Source organism: Parasteatoda tepidariorum, chromosome 4 (assembly GCF_982258835.1).
Source record: "Parasteatoda tepidariorum strain Cologne lab strain chromosome 4, Ptep-v5.0, whole genome shotgun sequence".
NCBI classification, from domain to species: domain Eukaryota; kingdom Metazoa; phylum Arthropoda; class Arachnida; order Araneae; family Theridiidae; genus Parasteatoda; species Parasteatoda tepidariorum.
Window position 1 is genome coordinate 26,617,700 of NC_141758.1, and position 17,779 is coordinate 26,635,478.

At 33.6% G+C, this 17,779-nt stretch overlaps 1 protein-coding gene across 1 annotated transcript; it reads left to right on the forward strand.

Annotated features, from left to right (window-relative positions):
* The first annotated feature begins 13,052 nt into the window (after window positions 1-13,052).
* Window positions 13,053-16,469, forward strand: LOC147810823 (uncharacterized). Its single transcript, XM_087162099.1, has one exon. The coding sequence runs from the start codon at window positions 13,053-13,055 to the stop codon at window positions 16,467-16,469; it is 3,417 nt and encodes a 1,138-aa protein (XP_087018225.1).
* Window positions 16,470-17,779: the final 1,310 nt, after the last annotated feature.

The following is a 17,779-nucleotide window of genomic DNA, read 5'->3' on the forward strand; positions in this document are numbered from 1 at the left end:
TGACTACTCTCAACTCATTTTCAAGTCATCTCACAGCTTTTTCTCACCATGGCAATGTGCCATTTTTTCCCCACCTTATCTTTAGCATTATGCTTTTCACCTCAGGGCTCCATCTCATCCATCCTTATTTCATCATGAAGGGGTAAAGGGCCATCTTAGCTTCAGGCACCCCGAACAACCAACAAGACCAGACCACAAGGGTGACATTTTCGGCAGAACGGCGTGGGAAAACTGCTGCCACTTTCGACTACTGTTTGCTCGTAATACTGCGCGAATTAATGAAACGAAAACTGCTCATTTACCTAACCGTCAAAGGGTTAAGGCACAAGTATTTTTTTTTCAGTAAAGGAATGAAAACAAGTAATACCAAACTAGGTCAAAATATCTTTCGACACAGGCATGAATACCTTATATGCCTAAATAACAGTATCGAAGTTTCTCCTCCGCCTCAGTCCCTTCTCGGAAAAATTTGTGAAACAATTGTTTGAAAACTTACTTAAAAAAGAGAACTTATAGCTTACTGCAAAAAATTTTCAAGCGCAGCTAAAATTTCATTTTTACTGTCTGATAATGAATTTAATGGAAAAAAAGAATAAAATTTTAATAGCTAGCACTTTGTAAAATCAAAGAGATTTTATAATAAAAATGAAAACTTCTATAAGCTTTCAACTTCCTCCACAATCTCCTACCTTCCTCCACAATCTCCTAATCCTACCAATACCAAATCAAATAATCTACCTTTTTGTGTGTTAACTATTCTACTTCGGTCATCTATACTCACGATAAGTGGGACAAATCAAATTGCCGAAGACAATGTTGCCTAATGAAAAAAAGGATTCAGGTCGAAATTTTTTTTTCTTTATTTTTACACTATTGAAAACAATGAAAGACGCAATTACATGTTTTCCAATAAAAAAATCAAACCAAATAATGCCAAAATATGGGAAAACAGAAACAGGAACAACCTGAACTCGAAATAAGGAGACAGGTCACTTGTCCAGCATAGCAGCTAATCGACACCTTATCAGTCAGAGAAAATCATGTCTAATAGGGTGTATATAACAGATGCACAACTCTCGTTTCAACCTTTCACACTGTGAACCAGATTCCTGTGGCAGCGAAGCTCACTCTTGCACTAAGCACCTATGGTCGTTGGAGCTGTTATTCGAGATGCAATTGAGCAGGGCGTCCCATTTATGATCGATTAGATTAAGGTCAGGGGACATCGCAGGCCCCTTGAACTCGCTGAATATCATTGAATAGTTGAAGAATTCGCCTGCTCTGTGTGGACGTTAGTTATTGCCCATAAATATGTTATTTGGCTCAGATGCTTCACGGTAAAGTATCCCATAAGGTACAAGAATCTCGTCAAATAAACACCGAACACATAAAAGTAGGTGTGTCATCATGCCTGCTCGAGCCATAAGGCCACCTCGGTCATCGCGGTCGTGTTAAAAAATGATAACAACTGACAAATTCTCTTCAAATGAGTAGGGGAGAGTGGGGTCAATTGTAACAGGGTACGATTGCAACAGAGCAAAAATTTCGACTGTCTGGTTCTACATTTGGTTCCTAGGTGGCGCACAAGGTGTATTTAACAAATCTACATGTACATCCCTGCTGGCAACCATTTTTATGTACTTTTGAAAGAGTTACATCACAAAAGATATTTTCACGCTACGTAAGTGCTTTTTTTGGTATTAGAATATTATATTGTAACAAAGTAATTTTGTTTAAACAAGTAAAAATTATTAACCGAATTCGTAAGTAGACACCTTAATTAACATTTAAAAAAAAATATTAGTTTTGTTAATTAACTAGTATTGTTTTTAACAAATGAAGCTGAAATGGCTTTTTGGGAACGATTGTAACAATAAGTAAAAGGACGATAGAAACAGCTGAAAATAAATAATCTTATGTTTACAAACCATTACTTAACTCTTTAAGAACCACCAATAGTTTTCTACATCATTTATATTATGTTGCCTGTGCATTATTTTATTTGTTACCTTTCACAATATAACTTAAAATTTTTAACCCCTTAAAGTTAAAAGTTTAACTCTTTAAGTCTCTGCTCATTATTATTTTTACTCCTAAAATATCACTACTATTTAGATCAATGAAAATATATATCACAACTATGATAATATGTATAATTAACTATGTCTTAGTTGAATTTATGAACTGTTATAATTGACCCCGTAAATGGGGACAATTGTAAAAAAAAAAAAAGACTGTCAAAAATTGTTAATAACTAATATAATAACATTCAAAATAAGGATGTTTTTTTTTCCTAGCAGAGGATAGTCTACTTTACTCGTCTGTCAATTAATACTTTGGATTTTTTGTTAATAAAAAATTTTACAATTGACCCCACTCTCCCCTACACGTTTCTAGTCTCTGTCCAGGCTGAATCGCGACTCATCACTGCAGCGGATCCACCCCCATTCATCCTCTGTCCAAGACAGGCGTTCTCGTCTCCGGTCTTCTTTGTGATTCACTGTTGAAAGGATGCTAAGTACAGAGCATCTGGCATGCAAGTCACCTGCACTAAAACTCTATTCGACTTTCATTCATGAAATGGATGTTCCAGTTGAAATGCAATATACTCTGTATATTATATAGGTTGCAAGACTGTTTTGTCGCTGTCACGGAATCTATTTCGGCCAGAAGTCTCAAATAACTGTCTTAAGAGAACGTTGTTGCGTATTTGAGTATTTTTTTTATTACATTGTAGCTGAGTATTCGAGTGGGATTAATAAAATAAATCATTAAATTTGTGCCGAACACCACGAAATCATGCACAAAACGGAAAGGCATATTACACAATGCATAAAGCTAAAATAATTATTTGTTGCCTTACCCAGAATCTTCACATTATTAAATTAACAAAAAAATTTTTGTTCTCTTTAGTTTAGTCTTTTTGAATAAAAATTTACTGCATTCGGTATCACTTTGCATGTTACGGTTGCACGAGGCCTACTCATGATAATTCATAAGTTACCATTATTAAATATTTTTCTCCCTTCACCATTTCCACAGGATTTGTATTAAAACTGCTCAATTAATACATATTACCACAATTAATTAAGCATTGGCGTCAATAATGGTATGGCAATTTGTTATGTTTCTCCTAAGCGAAATAATACCTTTTTTCCATTACTTTTTGCTTTCAATTTAATATACAACAATTTTTTTTAACAATGAGCACAAGTTTTAAATTATTCAATTTTAAAGCAAAATAATTTAAAAGATTCGCTATAAGCAATATAAACAATTGGTTTCATGTAACTTTAGGAATACTAATTTGGTGACGTATTCCGTGAACGGTTAACGTTGATCAGTGAATTTATCTAACATAGCGAATAAAAAAAAAATTAAATATGAAAAGTAAGCGCAATAAACACTTTTTTTTAAAAATCAAATGTAACTACAAGCTAGCAAACAACGTTGGTATTATGTTAGAGATATTAGAAAAAACTGATACGTTAATTTTAAACAATGCCTAGCACTTTATCTTTACGCTTGCAAAAAAGCAAATTCTTGTTTTTTGCAATAAAAAAATCAAAACAAACAATACCAAACTTGTCCAAAATACCATCCGTCACCGGCGTCAATATCTTTTATTCCTTAAAAACAGTATCGAAGTTTCTCCTCCGCCTGACCCCCCTCTCGGAAAAATTTGTAAAACAATTTTTTGAAAACTTAGTAAAGAGTACTTAATAGCTAACGGCAGGAATTTTTTAAGTGCAGCTTAAACTTATTGTCTGATATTTAATTTGATGAAAACAAAAAAAAAAAAAAATTAAATTTTAGTAGCTACCACTTTGTAAAATCAAAACGATTTTATTATTGAAAGGAAGGCTCATTCCTTTCTTCATTCATGTATTTCATTTATGTATGTTAATCTAGTATTTGCTAGCAATGTGATATGCTGGTGAGTACTTATTGAGGCGGAAGTTCTTTATGAAATCGTTCACATGTTACTTGCCAATTAACTATTTGTTACGTATTTTTCTTATATGACATTAATCCTCTTTTTTTGTCTGTTAACAACTTTACATCATTCACACCGCTTAGTATCATCTATATTCAAGATGAATGGTACAAATCAAATTGCCGAAGACAATAATGCCTAAATATAAAGGGATTTCGGTCGGAAATTTTTTTTTCTTCATTTTTACACTGATGAAAACAATTAATCCTTTCGCGCCGACTGTGCCAGCATAAAACCGTATCAATCAGGGTTAAAACATACAACTGGTAATCAAAGTATTGTTTTAGCAGTTTATTTGTGGGCGGAGTTATAATTGTTTGATTTATTTAATTCACCATTACTTTGTTCAAAATAAAACTATTTAGTGAGACTTTGAATTAACATTGATTATATGTATGATTAAACTAACAATAATTAAAGTAAAAGCTAATTAAGTCTCTCAAATTAGCAACGACTACATTTAAGTTACCGTTTTTTATTTAATTACAACTTGATTCTGATTTTGTGCGAATGCTTTTCTGAATCATCCGTCCCGTCCCCAAAGGGTTAAAGATACGAATGTTTTTTTAGCAATAAAAAAATCGAAGCAAATAATACCAAACTTGGCCAAAATATCATCCGATATGAAGCCAATGTATGGGAAAACAAAAAAAGACACAACCTGTACCCGAAATAAAGACAGGTCACTTGTCCAGCACAGCAGTTAATCGACGCCTTATCAGTCAGAGAAAATCGTTTCTAATAGGGTGTATATAACAGATACAGAACTCTAGTTTCAACTTTTCACACTGTTAACCAAGTTCCTGTGGAAATCAAGTCCACTCCGATGGTCGTTGGAGCTGGTATTCAAGATGTAATTGCGCATCCAAGCGCGTCCCATGTATGAACAATTGGATTAAGGTCAGGAGACATCGCAGGCCACTCCAATCGTTGAATATCCTTTGTACTTGTTGAATAGTTGAAGTATTCGCCCTGTCCACCAACTGAGCTCTGTGTGTACGTTAGTTATGAGCCATGAATATGTAATTTGACACTAGATGCTTTACGGTAAAGTGGGTACAAGAATCTCGTCCTTGTACCCGCTGAACTGTCAGAAAACTTGTATCGAACACATGAAGTTCGGAATGTCATAATGCCTGCTCGTACCATGGGCCACCTCGGTCATGGCGGTCTTTATCAACAATGTTAAAAGGCCGATATCAACTCCCAGATTCTCTTCAGATGAGAACACGTTTCGAGTCTCTGTCCAGGCTGAATCGCGACTCATCACTACAGAGAATCCGCCCCCCATCATCCTCTGTCCAAGACAGGTGTTCCGGCACCGGTCTTCTTTGTTTTTCACTGTTGAAAGGATGCAAACTACTGGGCATCTAGCATCCAGCAGGTCACCAGCATTAAATCTCTGGACGACTTTTACTTTACTCATGAAATGGATGTTCCAGTTGAAATGCAATATACACTGTATATTTGATTGCGAGAGTGTTGTGTCGCTGTCGCGGAATCCATTTCGGCTAGAAGTCTCAAATAACTGTCTTTAAACAGTGTTGTTACTTATTTTTTATTACATTGTTGCTGAGCATATGTATGCGGTTAAAAAATAAATCATTAAATTTGTACTGAGCACCACGAAATCATTCATAAAACTGAAAGGCATATTGCACAATGAGCAAATCTAAAATAATTTTTTGACGCCTTCTCCGGAGACTTTACGTTATTAAATTATATAAAAAAATTTTCTCTGCAGTTAAATTTTTTTAGAATAAAGATTAACAGCATTGAATATCACTTTGCATGATACGGTATTAAAACTTTTCAATTTATTCATATTACCAAAATGAATTAAGCATTGGCGTCAATTATAGTGTGGCAATTTTTTTATGTTTCTCCCGAACGAATTGATACCACTTTTCCATTAATTTTATATTTTAACTTGACCAACAACTAATTTTTTTCCTAACAATGAACATTAGTTCTAAATTGTTTAATTTCAAAGCAAAATATTTAAAAAAAAATCATTCAGAAAATTTGTTTTTCACGTAATTATATCAGTAGGGATCACTTCGATTGATGATAAATTTTTTTCATCGATCTGGATTTTATTACGCCTACGCGGGTGGCATTTCCGCTCCAAAAAAATGACACCGACTGAAACTGAAATCATTTGTAAAAAAACATGTACCTCCTATAACCTTTTGAAGTCAAAGGAGGTGGCCTCTAAGAAAGACCAACCTCCAATAACGACCATTTTACTATGGAAACGAGCGTGGTCGCTCATGAGAGGTTTCACTGTATCACTATAGATATAAAACTAAAATATTGGGATTAAAGATAAAACTGGGGCTCGATTCCCCGTGGCTGCTTTAAGACCAACCAGTTTGTCTGGAAAAATAAAGCGGTCGGTGCGAAAATACTGGTCACAATGCCACCTTTTTGAAGTCTGTATATCCAATACCCCACTGACCCCCAATGCTGCGTACAAAGAATACTTTATAATTCATTTAAGATGACTTCATGACTACTACAATAGCTCAAATATCATATAAAAGCTTACCGTTTTGTAAGCAGACATTTAACCCAAATATTTAAAGTGGTAACAAAATTTCTATTTTTTTTAACATTTGTGTAAAAACAATTTTGACCCTCACAATATTAAAATAACTGAAAGATACATGTAAAAGAATGTAGGAAAAGCAAGCAGTGTTCAGGAGATTGCACAATTTTAAGAACTCTTTCTTGATTCTTATTCAACTACCATTTTAAATAATGTGGACAGCTGGAACTTTCGGGTCGGTAGCTTTGCCCTCCAATAGTGATGAGATTACCCTAGTTTCAGAAAATATATTTCTTAGTAGTAGCTAAGCTGATTTAACTTAAAAGAATTTTGGTCACTAGTACATACAGTTATTGTAAAAATGTCAAGTGGAAAATTATATTTATTTAGAGGATCAGAAAATTATTTTAAAAAATTTGTTTCTGAATCCCGGCTTGAGTTCACATATACCAGAAAAAATGGCCTCAATTCGTATTTGTATATAGCCCCCATTGAATAGAATCTGTATCTCTCCCTCCCTCTCTCTCTCTGTATATCTATATTGCTGGTTAAAAGTTAAAACGACACTATATATATATATATATATATATATATATATATATATATATATATATATATGATACTGAGTATAATTAAAACCAATTCATAAGACTCTCATGCTTATTTTTCAGATCTTGATATAATTATTTCTAGTAACAATAATCTCATAGGGGTTTATGATAAAAGGAAGGATTTCAATTTTAATGTTATTAACCTTACGCATTTTTATTCCAACCTTTATTATAAAATTTTCAAGAATATTGTATTTGGTCAAATAATGAGATTCAAAATCCTTTATAATAACCGTATTGATTTTTTGACCGCTATTGAGGTATTAAAAAACAGTTTAAAGAAAAATAAATTTCCTTTCAACTTTAATAATTTTGATGTTTTGATTAAAGAAATTTTAAACAAATTCTATTAACTTGGCCGATATTGAAGCCAGTCTAAGCAGGCCTAGACGGTGAACAATTGGGTTTTCATCTTGAAATTTTATTGGGATTGAAATTTTATTGTTTTCATTTACAAAAATTTATCGGGATTATGTTTTCTTTTTCAAAATATTTTGTTGGGATTTTTTTAAGACAGATGGCAGCACTTGGATTCTATTGCTCTTTAATTTGTTTTTTTTTTTTTTTATCTAGGTGTCAGCACATTATTTTTTGAGCTGATTTGGAATATTTAAGGAATTTCTTTTTCACTTTTTCTAACTGTAACTGTTTTGAATATTTATATGTGCTTCGGGGGCGGTTTTTTTGATGTCTTCTAAGTGTTTTGTATATTTGTTTCAGTTAAGGTGATTATATTGCAAATTTATATGAATGTTAAAGTGGTAAATATTTATTTAATTTGGTAATTATTATTATTAATATTCTTTATGCTTGTATTTTCATTAGGGGCCTCGGGGCACTGTTAGTTTTGGCTTTGCCACTAACAACAGAAAGGCTCCTGTGTGTTTACAGACAGTGTGTCCCCTGATGAAGTGCTGCTCTGTAAACACACAACTTTATTTAAATTATATTTAAATTATTTTTGAGTAAATTTATATTATTACTAGCTTATATGATTTGAATTTGGTTTTAGCTCCCTTGTCCGCTGTTCCAATTTGAATTTGAATTAATGTAGTTATGGTTATTTTTATTTTTCTACCTCCTGTTTAAATAATTTCACTTAAGAATTTGAATTTATGTTTGGATATATATATATTAATCGAAAAAAATATGCTGTCTGATATATACCTTAATATGATGCCCTAAATATTGGCTAATGTCCAACCACTTTATCTTTAAAAATGCACATTCTTCATGCTTGTAAAATAAGAGAATTTTTTCGTGGACAAAATTTTCCAGTAGAATTAATACTTACCTATTTAGGTATTTCATTATACATTTAGATACCACATCGAAAAATCTTTTTTGAAAAGAGTAAAAGTTGGTTGGAATGTACTGAGCCATCACCTCCTACACCAGAAAGTCTCCACACGGTATATTTTAAGTTTTCTGAGCAGACTACTGAATGAACCTGTTGGGCGCATGAACCCAAATTCTATTTTAAAAGTAATGGTGAGAAATTTATCATATATACTTAAGATTTGAATCTGTAGTGGTTGAAAAGTGAATAACATAGACCAATCACATTCATAAATTAAACAAATTTTCAGTCATATACTTGTTACCACTATTTTATTTTTACTAGAATTTGTTTGAAATAGCGTAAATTTGTCTACTTTATAGTGGTCAGATACCTGTAAAAAAACCGTGTGCAAGCTTTCAGTTTTTCGAAGTGTTAACTGAGCCATCACAGCTCATATCATTAAAAATATAAATTAAAATATTATTTAAAATTCCTAAAATAGTGTGGATAAAAATTATTAAGCTATACATATTTTAAAGTGATGAATTTTTATGTCTCAACGGAAACGAGAGCGAAATGAATAAAAGGTTGAACAATGTCTATTTTCTTACATGCCTTACCGTAAAGTTATCATTCTAGACCATAAGTCCCATTGATTTGTGTTCGGTTTTTTTCCGCGAAACAAGAAACATTATTTGGAAAACAATGCCTTACTTGTATGGATAGCATTGCCAGATACGAAAATCGATACAAGTACAAAATTTAATTTTGTGTACTAAAAAATCCTAATAATTTGTGAGACATTCCTATCGTCTCTGGATTGGCGTCATCTGATTCAGCATAACGAAATTACACCGGCATGAATACCTTATATGCCTAAATAATAGTATCGAAGTTTCTCCTCCGCCTCACCCCCTTCTCGAAAAAATTTGCAAAACAATTTTTTGAAAACTTACTTAGAAAAGAGTACTTAATAGCTAATAGCAGTAATCTTTTAGAAACAGTTTGAACTTTGTTTTTATTGTCTGATATTAAGTTTGATGAAAACAAATAAGAATAAAATTTTAGCAGTTACCACTTTGTAAGATCAAAGAGAGTTTTTAAACAAGTGAAAATTATCGTTTAATATTACATTTTGTGGAACCTTGTCTAATGTTAATCTAGTATTTGCTTGCAATATAATATGCTGGTGAGTACTTAAAATTGAGAAGGAAATTGTATGCAATCGAACACATTTTACTTACCAATACATTAGTGTTATGTTATTTTCTTATATGACGTTGGGCGTCCCATATATGATCAATAGGATTAAGGTCAGTGGACATCGCAGGCTACACCAATCGTTGAATATCATTGAATAGTTGAAGCATTCGTCCAGTCCACCAACTGATCTCTGTGTGGACGTAAGTTACTGCCCATAAATATGGAATTTGGCGCAGATGCTTTACACATAAAAGTCGGTATGTCATAATGCCTGATCGCACCATAAGACCACCTCGGTCATAGCGGCCTTTTTCGACACTGTTAAATGGCCGATATCAGCTCCCAGATTCTCTTCAGATGAGAACTCGTTTCGAGTCTCTGTCCAGGCTGAATCGCTGGACAGAATAATTAAGCACTTTTCTCCTTTCACTACTTCCCCAGGATCTGTATGAAAACTGCTCAATTAATACATATTAACAAAATTAATTAAGCATTGGCGTCAATAGTATGGCAATTTTTTATGTTTCTCCTAATCAAATTAATACCACTTTTCCATTAATTTTGTCTTTCAGTTTACTATACAAGTTTAAGTCAGTGAACGGTTAACATTGATCAGTGGATATCTAACATCAGGAATAAAAATTAATTAAATACGCAAAGTAAGCGCAATAAATTCTTTTTTTTTAAATCAAATGTAACTACAAACTAGCAAACATCATTGGTGTCATCCTAGAAATATTTGATAAGGCTGAAATGTATATAGTTTGATTTGAAACAATTCATATCACTTTACCAATGCAAACGGCTCTCTGAAAAGAACTAATTAAAAACTTCGAACGATTCTTTGGATCGAGATCTAAAATTGACCGAGAGAACAAACGGTTTTGGAGTTAGAAGTGGGATGCAAATTCTCCAATTTGTTATTATCAAAAAAGTTGTCGCTAAATTGAAATGGAAAAATAGTTGTATAAAACCAAAACTTTGAAAAGTTATCTGGGATAAATGATGTTTATAAAATAAAATGATAAATAATAAATAAGGCTTTAGGGAAAAGTCTTACCTCACGATCTTTGCCAACAAGTTATCTTTCCTTTCAAATCCTTTTATAATTCCAGTTTTATTTTTAAGTAACAAATTGCTCACGGTATACAACTCCCGAAATGCTGCACATTGAATATACTTGTATTCGTAAAAATACGGACAATTTATGGCCATCTGTTAATATAGATCTGCATAAAAAATTAACCACCTCTGAAAAACTGAAATGAAACCATGAATGGGAAAAAAGCGGGTTGCAGGGTGTAACGAGCCCTCATCCCCCTCATACCAGAAAACTATCCCCAGATGGCGCCACTGGCGCAACAGAAGTAATAACTTTTTATTTCTCAAAAACAGTAGATGTAATGTAACTAGAGACGCGCCATGCAGCGCTAATACCTAACTTAATGTTTTCATCACTTTATAATCATCATTTACCATTTCATGTAAATTCATCTTCATCTATTTGTAATTAAAACCAATAAAGGTTTATGATCATCAAATTGGCGGTCTAAAGGTAAGTGGAACATTTTCCACTATTCATATTGAAAACAGGAATTCATTTTAGATTGAACATTTTCTGGCGCCCGAACAGGGACCGCCATTAAGAGATTTCTTGTTTATTTTCGATTAGAAATTTAGTTTCATAGAATAGTGACTTTAAGTGTATAAATAGTTCGCTTATAAATTAAGATGGAGAAATCCAAACAAAAGCGTACTACGATAAGGTCATTAACAACTAAGTTATTAACCAAAATCGAAAACATTTATCAAGACGATAAGGTTACAATAGATGAATTGGATGAGTTAATGTCTGAATTAATATTAAAACAAGAACAATTGAAAGAAATTGATCTCGAAATTCAGCAGGGTATTACGGATGTAAATGAAATCGATACAGAAATTATAAAGTGTGATGAATATTTGACAAATATTGTACGAAGTAAAAGCAGATTAAACAGAAAAATAGAAAAACTGTCGGTAGTGTCTCCTGAGTTAAATTCGAACATTTCTGAACCGAAGATAAACACTAATATAAGAATAAATGAAACTTCTTCTGTGAAACTGCCTCTTTTAACTATAGAGAAATTTTCCGGCGATCCTTCCGACTGGCAAAGATTTTACGATCAGTTCGAATCTGCCATAGATAAAAACACTGATTTGTCGAATGTTGAAAAGTTTAATTACTTGAAAACATATTTAGTGGGATCTGCTTCAGATGCGATTAAAGGATTCAGTTTAACAAATAATAATTATGTATCAGCAATTGAAACATTAAAAGAACGCTTTGGCAAGAAAACGTTGATAATTAACTCTCATTTGAATAAATTATTGAGTTTAACCCCAGTAGAAAAATCAACGGATATTTTTTCATTAAGAAAACTTTTTGATTCTTGTCAAACTGAAATAAGGAATTTAGAATCTTTGGGAATTAATCAGGAAAATTACGGGGCTTTACTCTGTCCTATACTTATTAAATTACTTCCCTCAGATATTGTGTTAGAAATAACCAAAAAATATAGCAATGATGATGAGTGGAAAGTATCAGAGATCCTCGATATTTTAAAAACAGAAGTAATTAGCCGAGAAAAAGCCACGGCCTTGAGTTCGTCTATAACACGAGTTTCAGAATGTTCCCCCTTCCCCTCCTCAAAGCGTAGCAGTGGAGGCGAGAATTCGCATAAACAAAATAAGAATCGCATATCAACGGCGTCAGGTTTATTGAATGAATCGTGTAATAAGAAAAATAAATGTATTTCTTGCGGTAACGATAGACATAATTTATGGGATTGTAATGAATTTAAAATGAAAGAAATGAATGAGAAAAGGGATATTTTAAAGAGAAGCGGTTGTTGCTTTATTTGTTTTCGCTTTGGCCATACGGCTAAAAAATGCAGGAGTTTTGTAAAATGCGATATTTGTTTTAGACGTCATTATACATTTATGTGTCCGGAAAAGAAAACAGATAGTAAAGTGGAAAGTACGGTTTTATCGAATGAAACTTGTAATCCGGAAGTATTAATGCAAACGTTAACAATTCGCTTAATAAACGGAAAAAAGGAAATAATTATACGCGGATTGATAGACACGGGGTCCCAAAAGTCGTATCTTTTGAAAGAAACAATAAATAAAATAGGTTACAAACCAATAGGGCAAGAAAACTTAAATCATAGTCTTTTCGGGGGATTACAAAGAACTAATCAGCATAATAAATACAGAATTTTTTTGAGTGATTTAAATCGGGATTATTTTTGTAACTTTGAAGTTTATGATCAGGAAAAAATTTGTACAGAAATTCCTAAAATAAGAGATGGCTCGTGGATAAAAGAAGCGAATAAGTTAGGAATTAAATTTTGCGATTATAAAAACATGGAAGGGTCGAATTCAGAAACTAAAGAAATTGATTTACTTATCGGAGCCGACGTTTGTGGTAAACTTTTCACAGGTATTATTAAATCGGTTTCAGAAAGTTTAGTTGCTTTCGAAACGCGATTAGGTTGGACACTTATGGGTAAAACTCGTGATCCCGAAAACAGTAATAGTACCAACACGGTTTTGTCCCTTCATGTGGCTCAGGCTAAAATTTCGGATCTCTGGAAACTAGATACGTTAGGAATATTAGACCCAGGTGAAAAAGAATCAAGAGAAGAAATTGCAAAAGCTACCGAAGACCATTTTAATCGCAACATTAAGGTACTTGAAGATGGGAGATATGAAGTGAGCCTTCCATGGATCTTAAATCACCCTACTTTGCCTAATTATAGAAGTGTTGCTGAAAGAAGATTGAAGAACTGCGTTGAGTCCTTAAAGAAATCAAAAATATTAGAAGATTATGAAGCGGTATTTAAAGAATGGTTACAAGAGGGAATTATCGAAGAGGTTGACCCAGACGATACTGCCATCAATGAACATTTTTTGCCCCACCGAGCAGTGATAAAAGAAAATTCTACTACCAAAATCAGACCCGTTTTTGATGGTTCGACCAAAATGAAAAATTTCCCCTCTATCAATAATTGTCTTGAAAAAGGACCTAATCTTGTGGAGCTCATTCCTTCAGTTATCAACAGATTTAGATTAAATAAGATTGGAGTCATTGCAGATATTCGAAAAGCTTTCTTACAGATCCAACTGAGTGAAGCTGATAGACCTTTCCTAAGATTTCTATGGTGTGAAAATGGAGACCTTTTGAAGATCAAAATTTACCAACATAGAAGAGTGGTGTTTGGCTTGACTTGCAGTCCATATTTATTAGGAGCCACTCTACGGTACCATTTGAAAAAAGCGCCAGAATCAATGCTGGATACTGCAGTTAAATTAGAAGAATCATTTTATGTAGATAATTGCTTAACCAGTGTTGAAGATAGAGAACATTTGCACAAATTTATGACTGAATTGCAGTATATATTGAAGAGAGCTCAATTCGATCTAAGAGGGTGGGAGCATAGTATCCTAAATTCACAAGAAGTAGCCATCCCTAAAGAAGAAAGAAAAGTACCAGTTTTGGGACTGATTTGGAAGTTAAGTACTGATTCATTGACTTTGGACTTAAAGGAAACATCGCAGGCCTCTGAGACTTTAACCAAAAGAAAAATTCTGTCTGAAGTTCACAAAGTATTCGACCCAATTGGTTACACGTGTCCAGTAACATTAAGACCGAAGATCATGCTTCAGGAGTGCTGGAAGCTAAAATGCACTTGGGATGCAGAATTACCATCTTCTATTAGAAAAACGTTTGAAAAATGGCAAAAACAACTAAGTCAATTGAAAGATATAACCATTCCGAGGTGTCTCTTGGACAAGCCTGAAGGTTCGAGAAATTTAAGTTTACATATTTTTTGTGATGCGAGCAAGGTAGCTTATGCTACATGCATATTCCTGAGAAGCCAAAACGAAGACTCGACATCATGTCAGCTCATTCAAGCTCGATCTCGAGTAGCTCCTCTAAAACCCGTCACAATACCCAGACTTGAACTTTTATCCTGTACAATTGGAGCTAGACTGGCACATGGAGTTAAATCAGACTTAAGACTTGAAAATATTCCAACATTTTTCTGGTCAGATTCAGTAAATGCCCTCTTTTGGATAAAAAGGAATGAAAATTGGGCCCCTTTTGTTTACAACAGAGTCCAAGAAATCAGATCTCTCAGTTTGCCAGAAGAATGGAATTATGTTCCCGGAACTCTTAATCCAGCTGATCTTCCCTCACGAGGATGTTCTGCAGAGCATCTTAAGCAATCTAAATGGTGGGAGGGCCCTATGTGGCTGAAAGATCCACCACAGCTCTGGCCAAAAGATATTATCGATCCAGATTTGGACATTATCAACGCTGAAAGAAGAAAAACGGTAGTGACTTCAACAAATTTATTCAAAGGACAAATTCCGTTATATGATACTTTAACATCATATCGAAAAATGATAAGAGTAACTGCTTGGATTTACAGATTTTATCGAAACATCAAGAGTGCTGCGGATGAACGAAACCTCGAAAAACAGCTGACTATTGAAGAAATGAAAGATGCTGAAATGGTTATTGTGAAGTACGTGCAGAACAGATGCCTAGCAGAAGAAACCAAGCCTTGCTATACTTCATTACAAACTATAACGGATGATGAAGGCCTTATACGAGTTAGAACAAGAATAGCCATGAGGAAGGATTTGAGAACATTTAAGTATCCTATTGTTCTGCCATCTGACCATAATGTCACTCACTGCCTTATACTTGATAAACACAAAGAACTAAATCATGCCGGAACTCAAATTGTAATGTCAGTTTTAAGAGAACAATATTGGATCCTCAGATGCAGAAAAACTGTTCAACGAGTGATTAAAAAATGTGTCATTTGCAAAAGGTTCAGCGCTCGTCCTACAGAAGTCCTAAGTGGTCCTCTACCTGAAGATCGTGTACGAGAAGCATTGATTTTCGAGGTCATCGGAGTGGATTTGTGCGGACCACTCTTTTTGAAGGATGGAAGCAAGAGTTGGATCGTGCTGTTCACCTGTGCTGTTTTCCGAGCCATTCATGTTGAATTAGTAACTTCACTTTCCACGGATAGCTTTCTGTTGGCATTTAGAAGGTTTATAGCACGACGAGGAAGACCCGCAACGGTTTTCTCTGACAACGGCACAAATCTGACTCGATCGGCTGCAGATCTGAAATCAGTAGACTTCGAAAAACTAAAAGAGTTTGCTACTTCGAGAAAGATTCACTGGAAGTTCAATCCTCCCTCTGCACCCTGGTGGGGTGGATTTTTTGAAAGAATGATTGGAATGCTGAAATCAATTTTACGAAGAGTCCTTGGAAGAGCAAACCTTCTCTATGAAGAGCTATACACAGTCATTTGTGATGTTGAAAGCATCATAAATTCCAGACCACTTACGTACATCTCAGAAGATCTAGAGGACCTGATACCATTAACACCTGCCATGTTTTTGCACGAACTTAAAGAATCTGGAGTACCAGATATTGATTTAATTGATGCCACCAGGATGAAAAAACGATTTGCCTATCGTCAAAAAATTCGAGAGGACTTAAGAAAACGTTTCCGAATTGAATACTTAGGACAACTTAAGGATTTTGCCCGTAAAAAGAAAGACTCTCAAGTTAAAGAAGGAGAAATCGTTCTCGTAGGAGACGATAACCACAAACGCATCAATTGGCTTTTGGGCAAAATAGAAGCTCTTTACCCCGGCAAAGATGGAAAAACAAGAGTGGTGCGCGTAAAAACTCGGCATGGATCATACTTACGACCATGTCGAAAACTTTATAGACTTGAATTGACTAATTGAGTTTCGTCATGACATTTGTCGTCCAAAACTCAAGGTGGGAGGATGTAACGAGCCCTCATCCCCCTCATACCAGAAAACTATCCCCAGATGGCGCCACTGGCGCAACAGAAGTAATAACTTTTTATTTCTCAAAAACAGTAGATGTAATGTAACTAGAGACGCGCCATGCAGCGCTAATACCTAACTTAATGTTTTCATCACTTTATAATCATCATTTACCATTTCATGTAAATTCATCTTCATCTATTTGTAATTAAAACCAATAAAGGTTTATGATCATCAAATTGGCGGTCTAAAGGTAAGTGGAACATTTTCCACTATTCATATTGAAAACAGGAATTCATTTTAGATTGAACACAGGGTTAAACAGACGGATAGATTGTATCTCCACGAAAATCATGGGTTGTGCGAATTTTACTACTAATCTCTGGATACGCAGCATGATAGTGAAAGGGATTCAATGTTGGTCTTCCTCCAAGTGAGAATCAGCAGCTTTGATATCATAAACTAGAAAACTAGTTTTTTGTGTATTAGAAGACTTCGATCACCAACCTCCTTAATATCGTTTGCTTTCCGTTGAGATATTTGTTGTTTAGATTAAAAGTAGGTTATTTCTTTTAAGGAAAAAAAATAAAATCACTTGTTTAAAAAATAAATATAATCAATTAATAATATATTTATATATAATAATATTTTGTTGATATATAAATCGTAACAAAATGATCGATTATTTTTGTTTAGAAGCAATCAACTGTACTTGAAAGAAAAATTTAATCAAAGAAATATAAAAAATGTGACACACAATAAAAATTAATATATGAGAAGTATCAATACTATTAGACTGCATAGTAGCTCACAAGGTTTTTTTTATCTCGTTAGAGTCTTTTATATTTTTAAAAATTTCTATTTTAATGTAAATATTTATATCTGACAATATTTAATCTCTTTCTCTTATTTTATTATAATTTGTTCATTTATTTATTTCTTCATTTTTTTATACTTTTGAGATTATATTAAGAGTGAGCTTAGAGAATGAAGATCTCGGAGAGATATAAAACTTTCTGCAACAATTAATAAGTATCTTTGGGAGACAATTTTTTGTCTGTTTCGAATTATTCTTAGATATTTCCGAGTCGCTGATTTCAAGTCTGCATTCGGTTTATCCCTACATACAACAGTTTTTATGCAATTAATTAATTCGTATCGACCAGTCATCACTGGGATTCATACCTAGTTCGCTTCATTTAAAGCAAATGCTCTGTCCCCTGAGCATCATGGCTCCTTGAATTTATTTGAGAAAAACAAGAAAC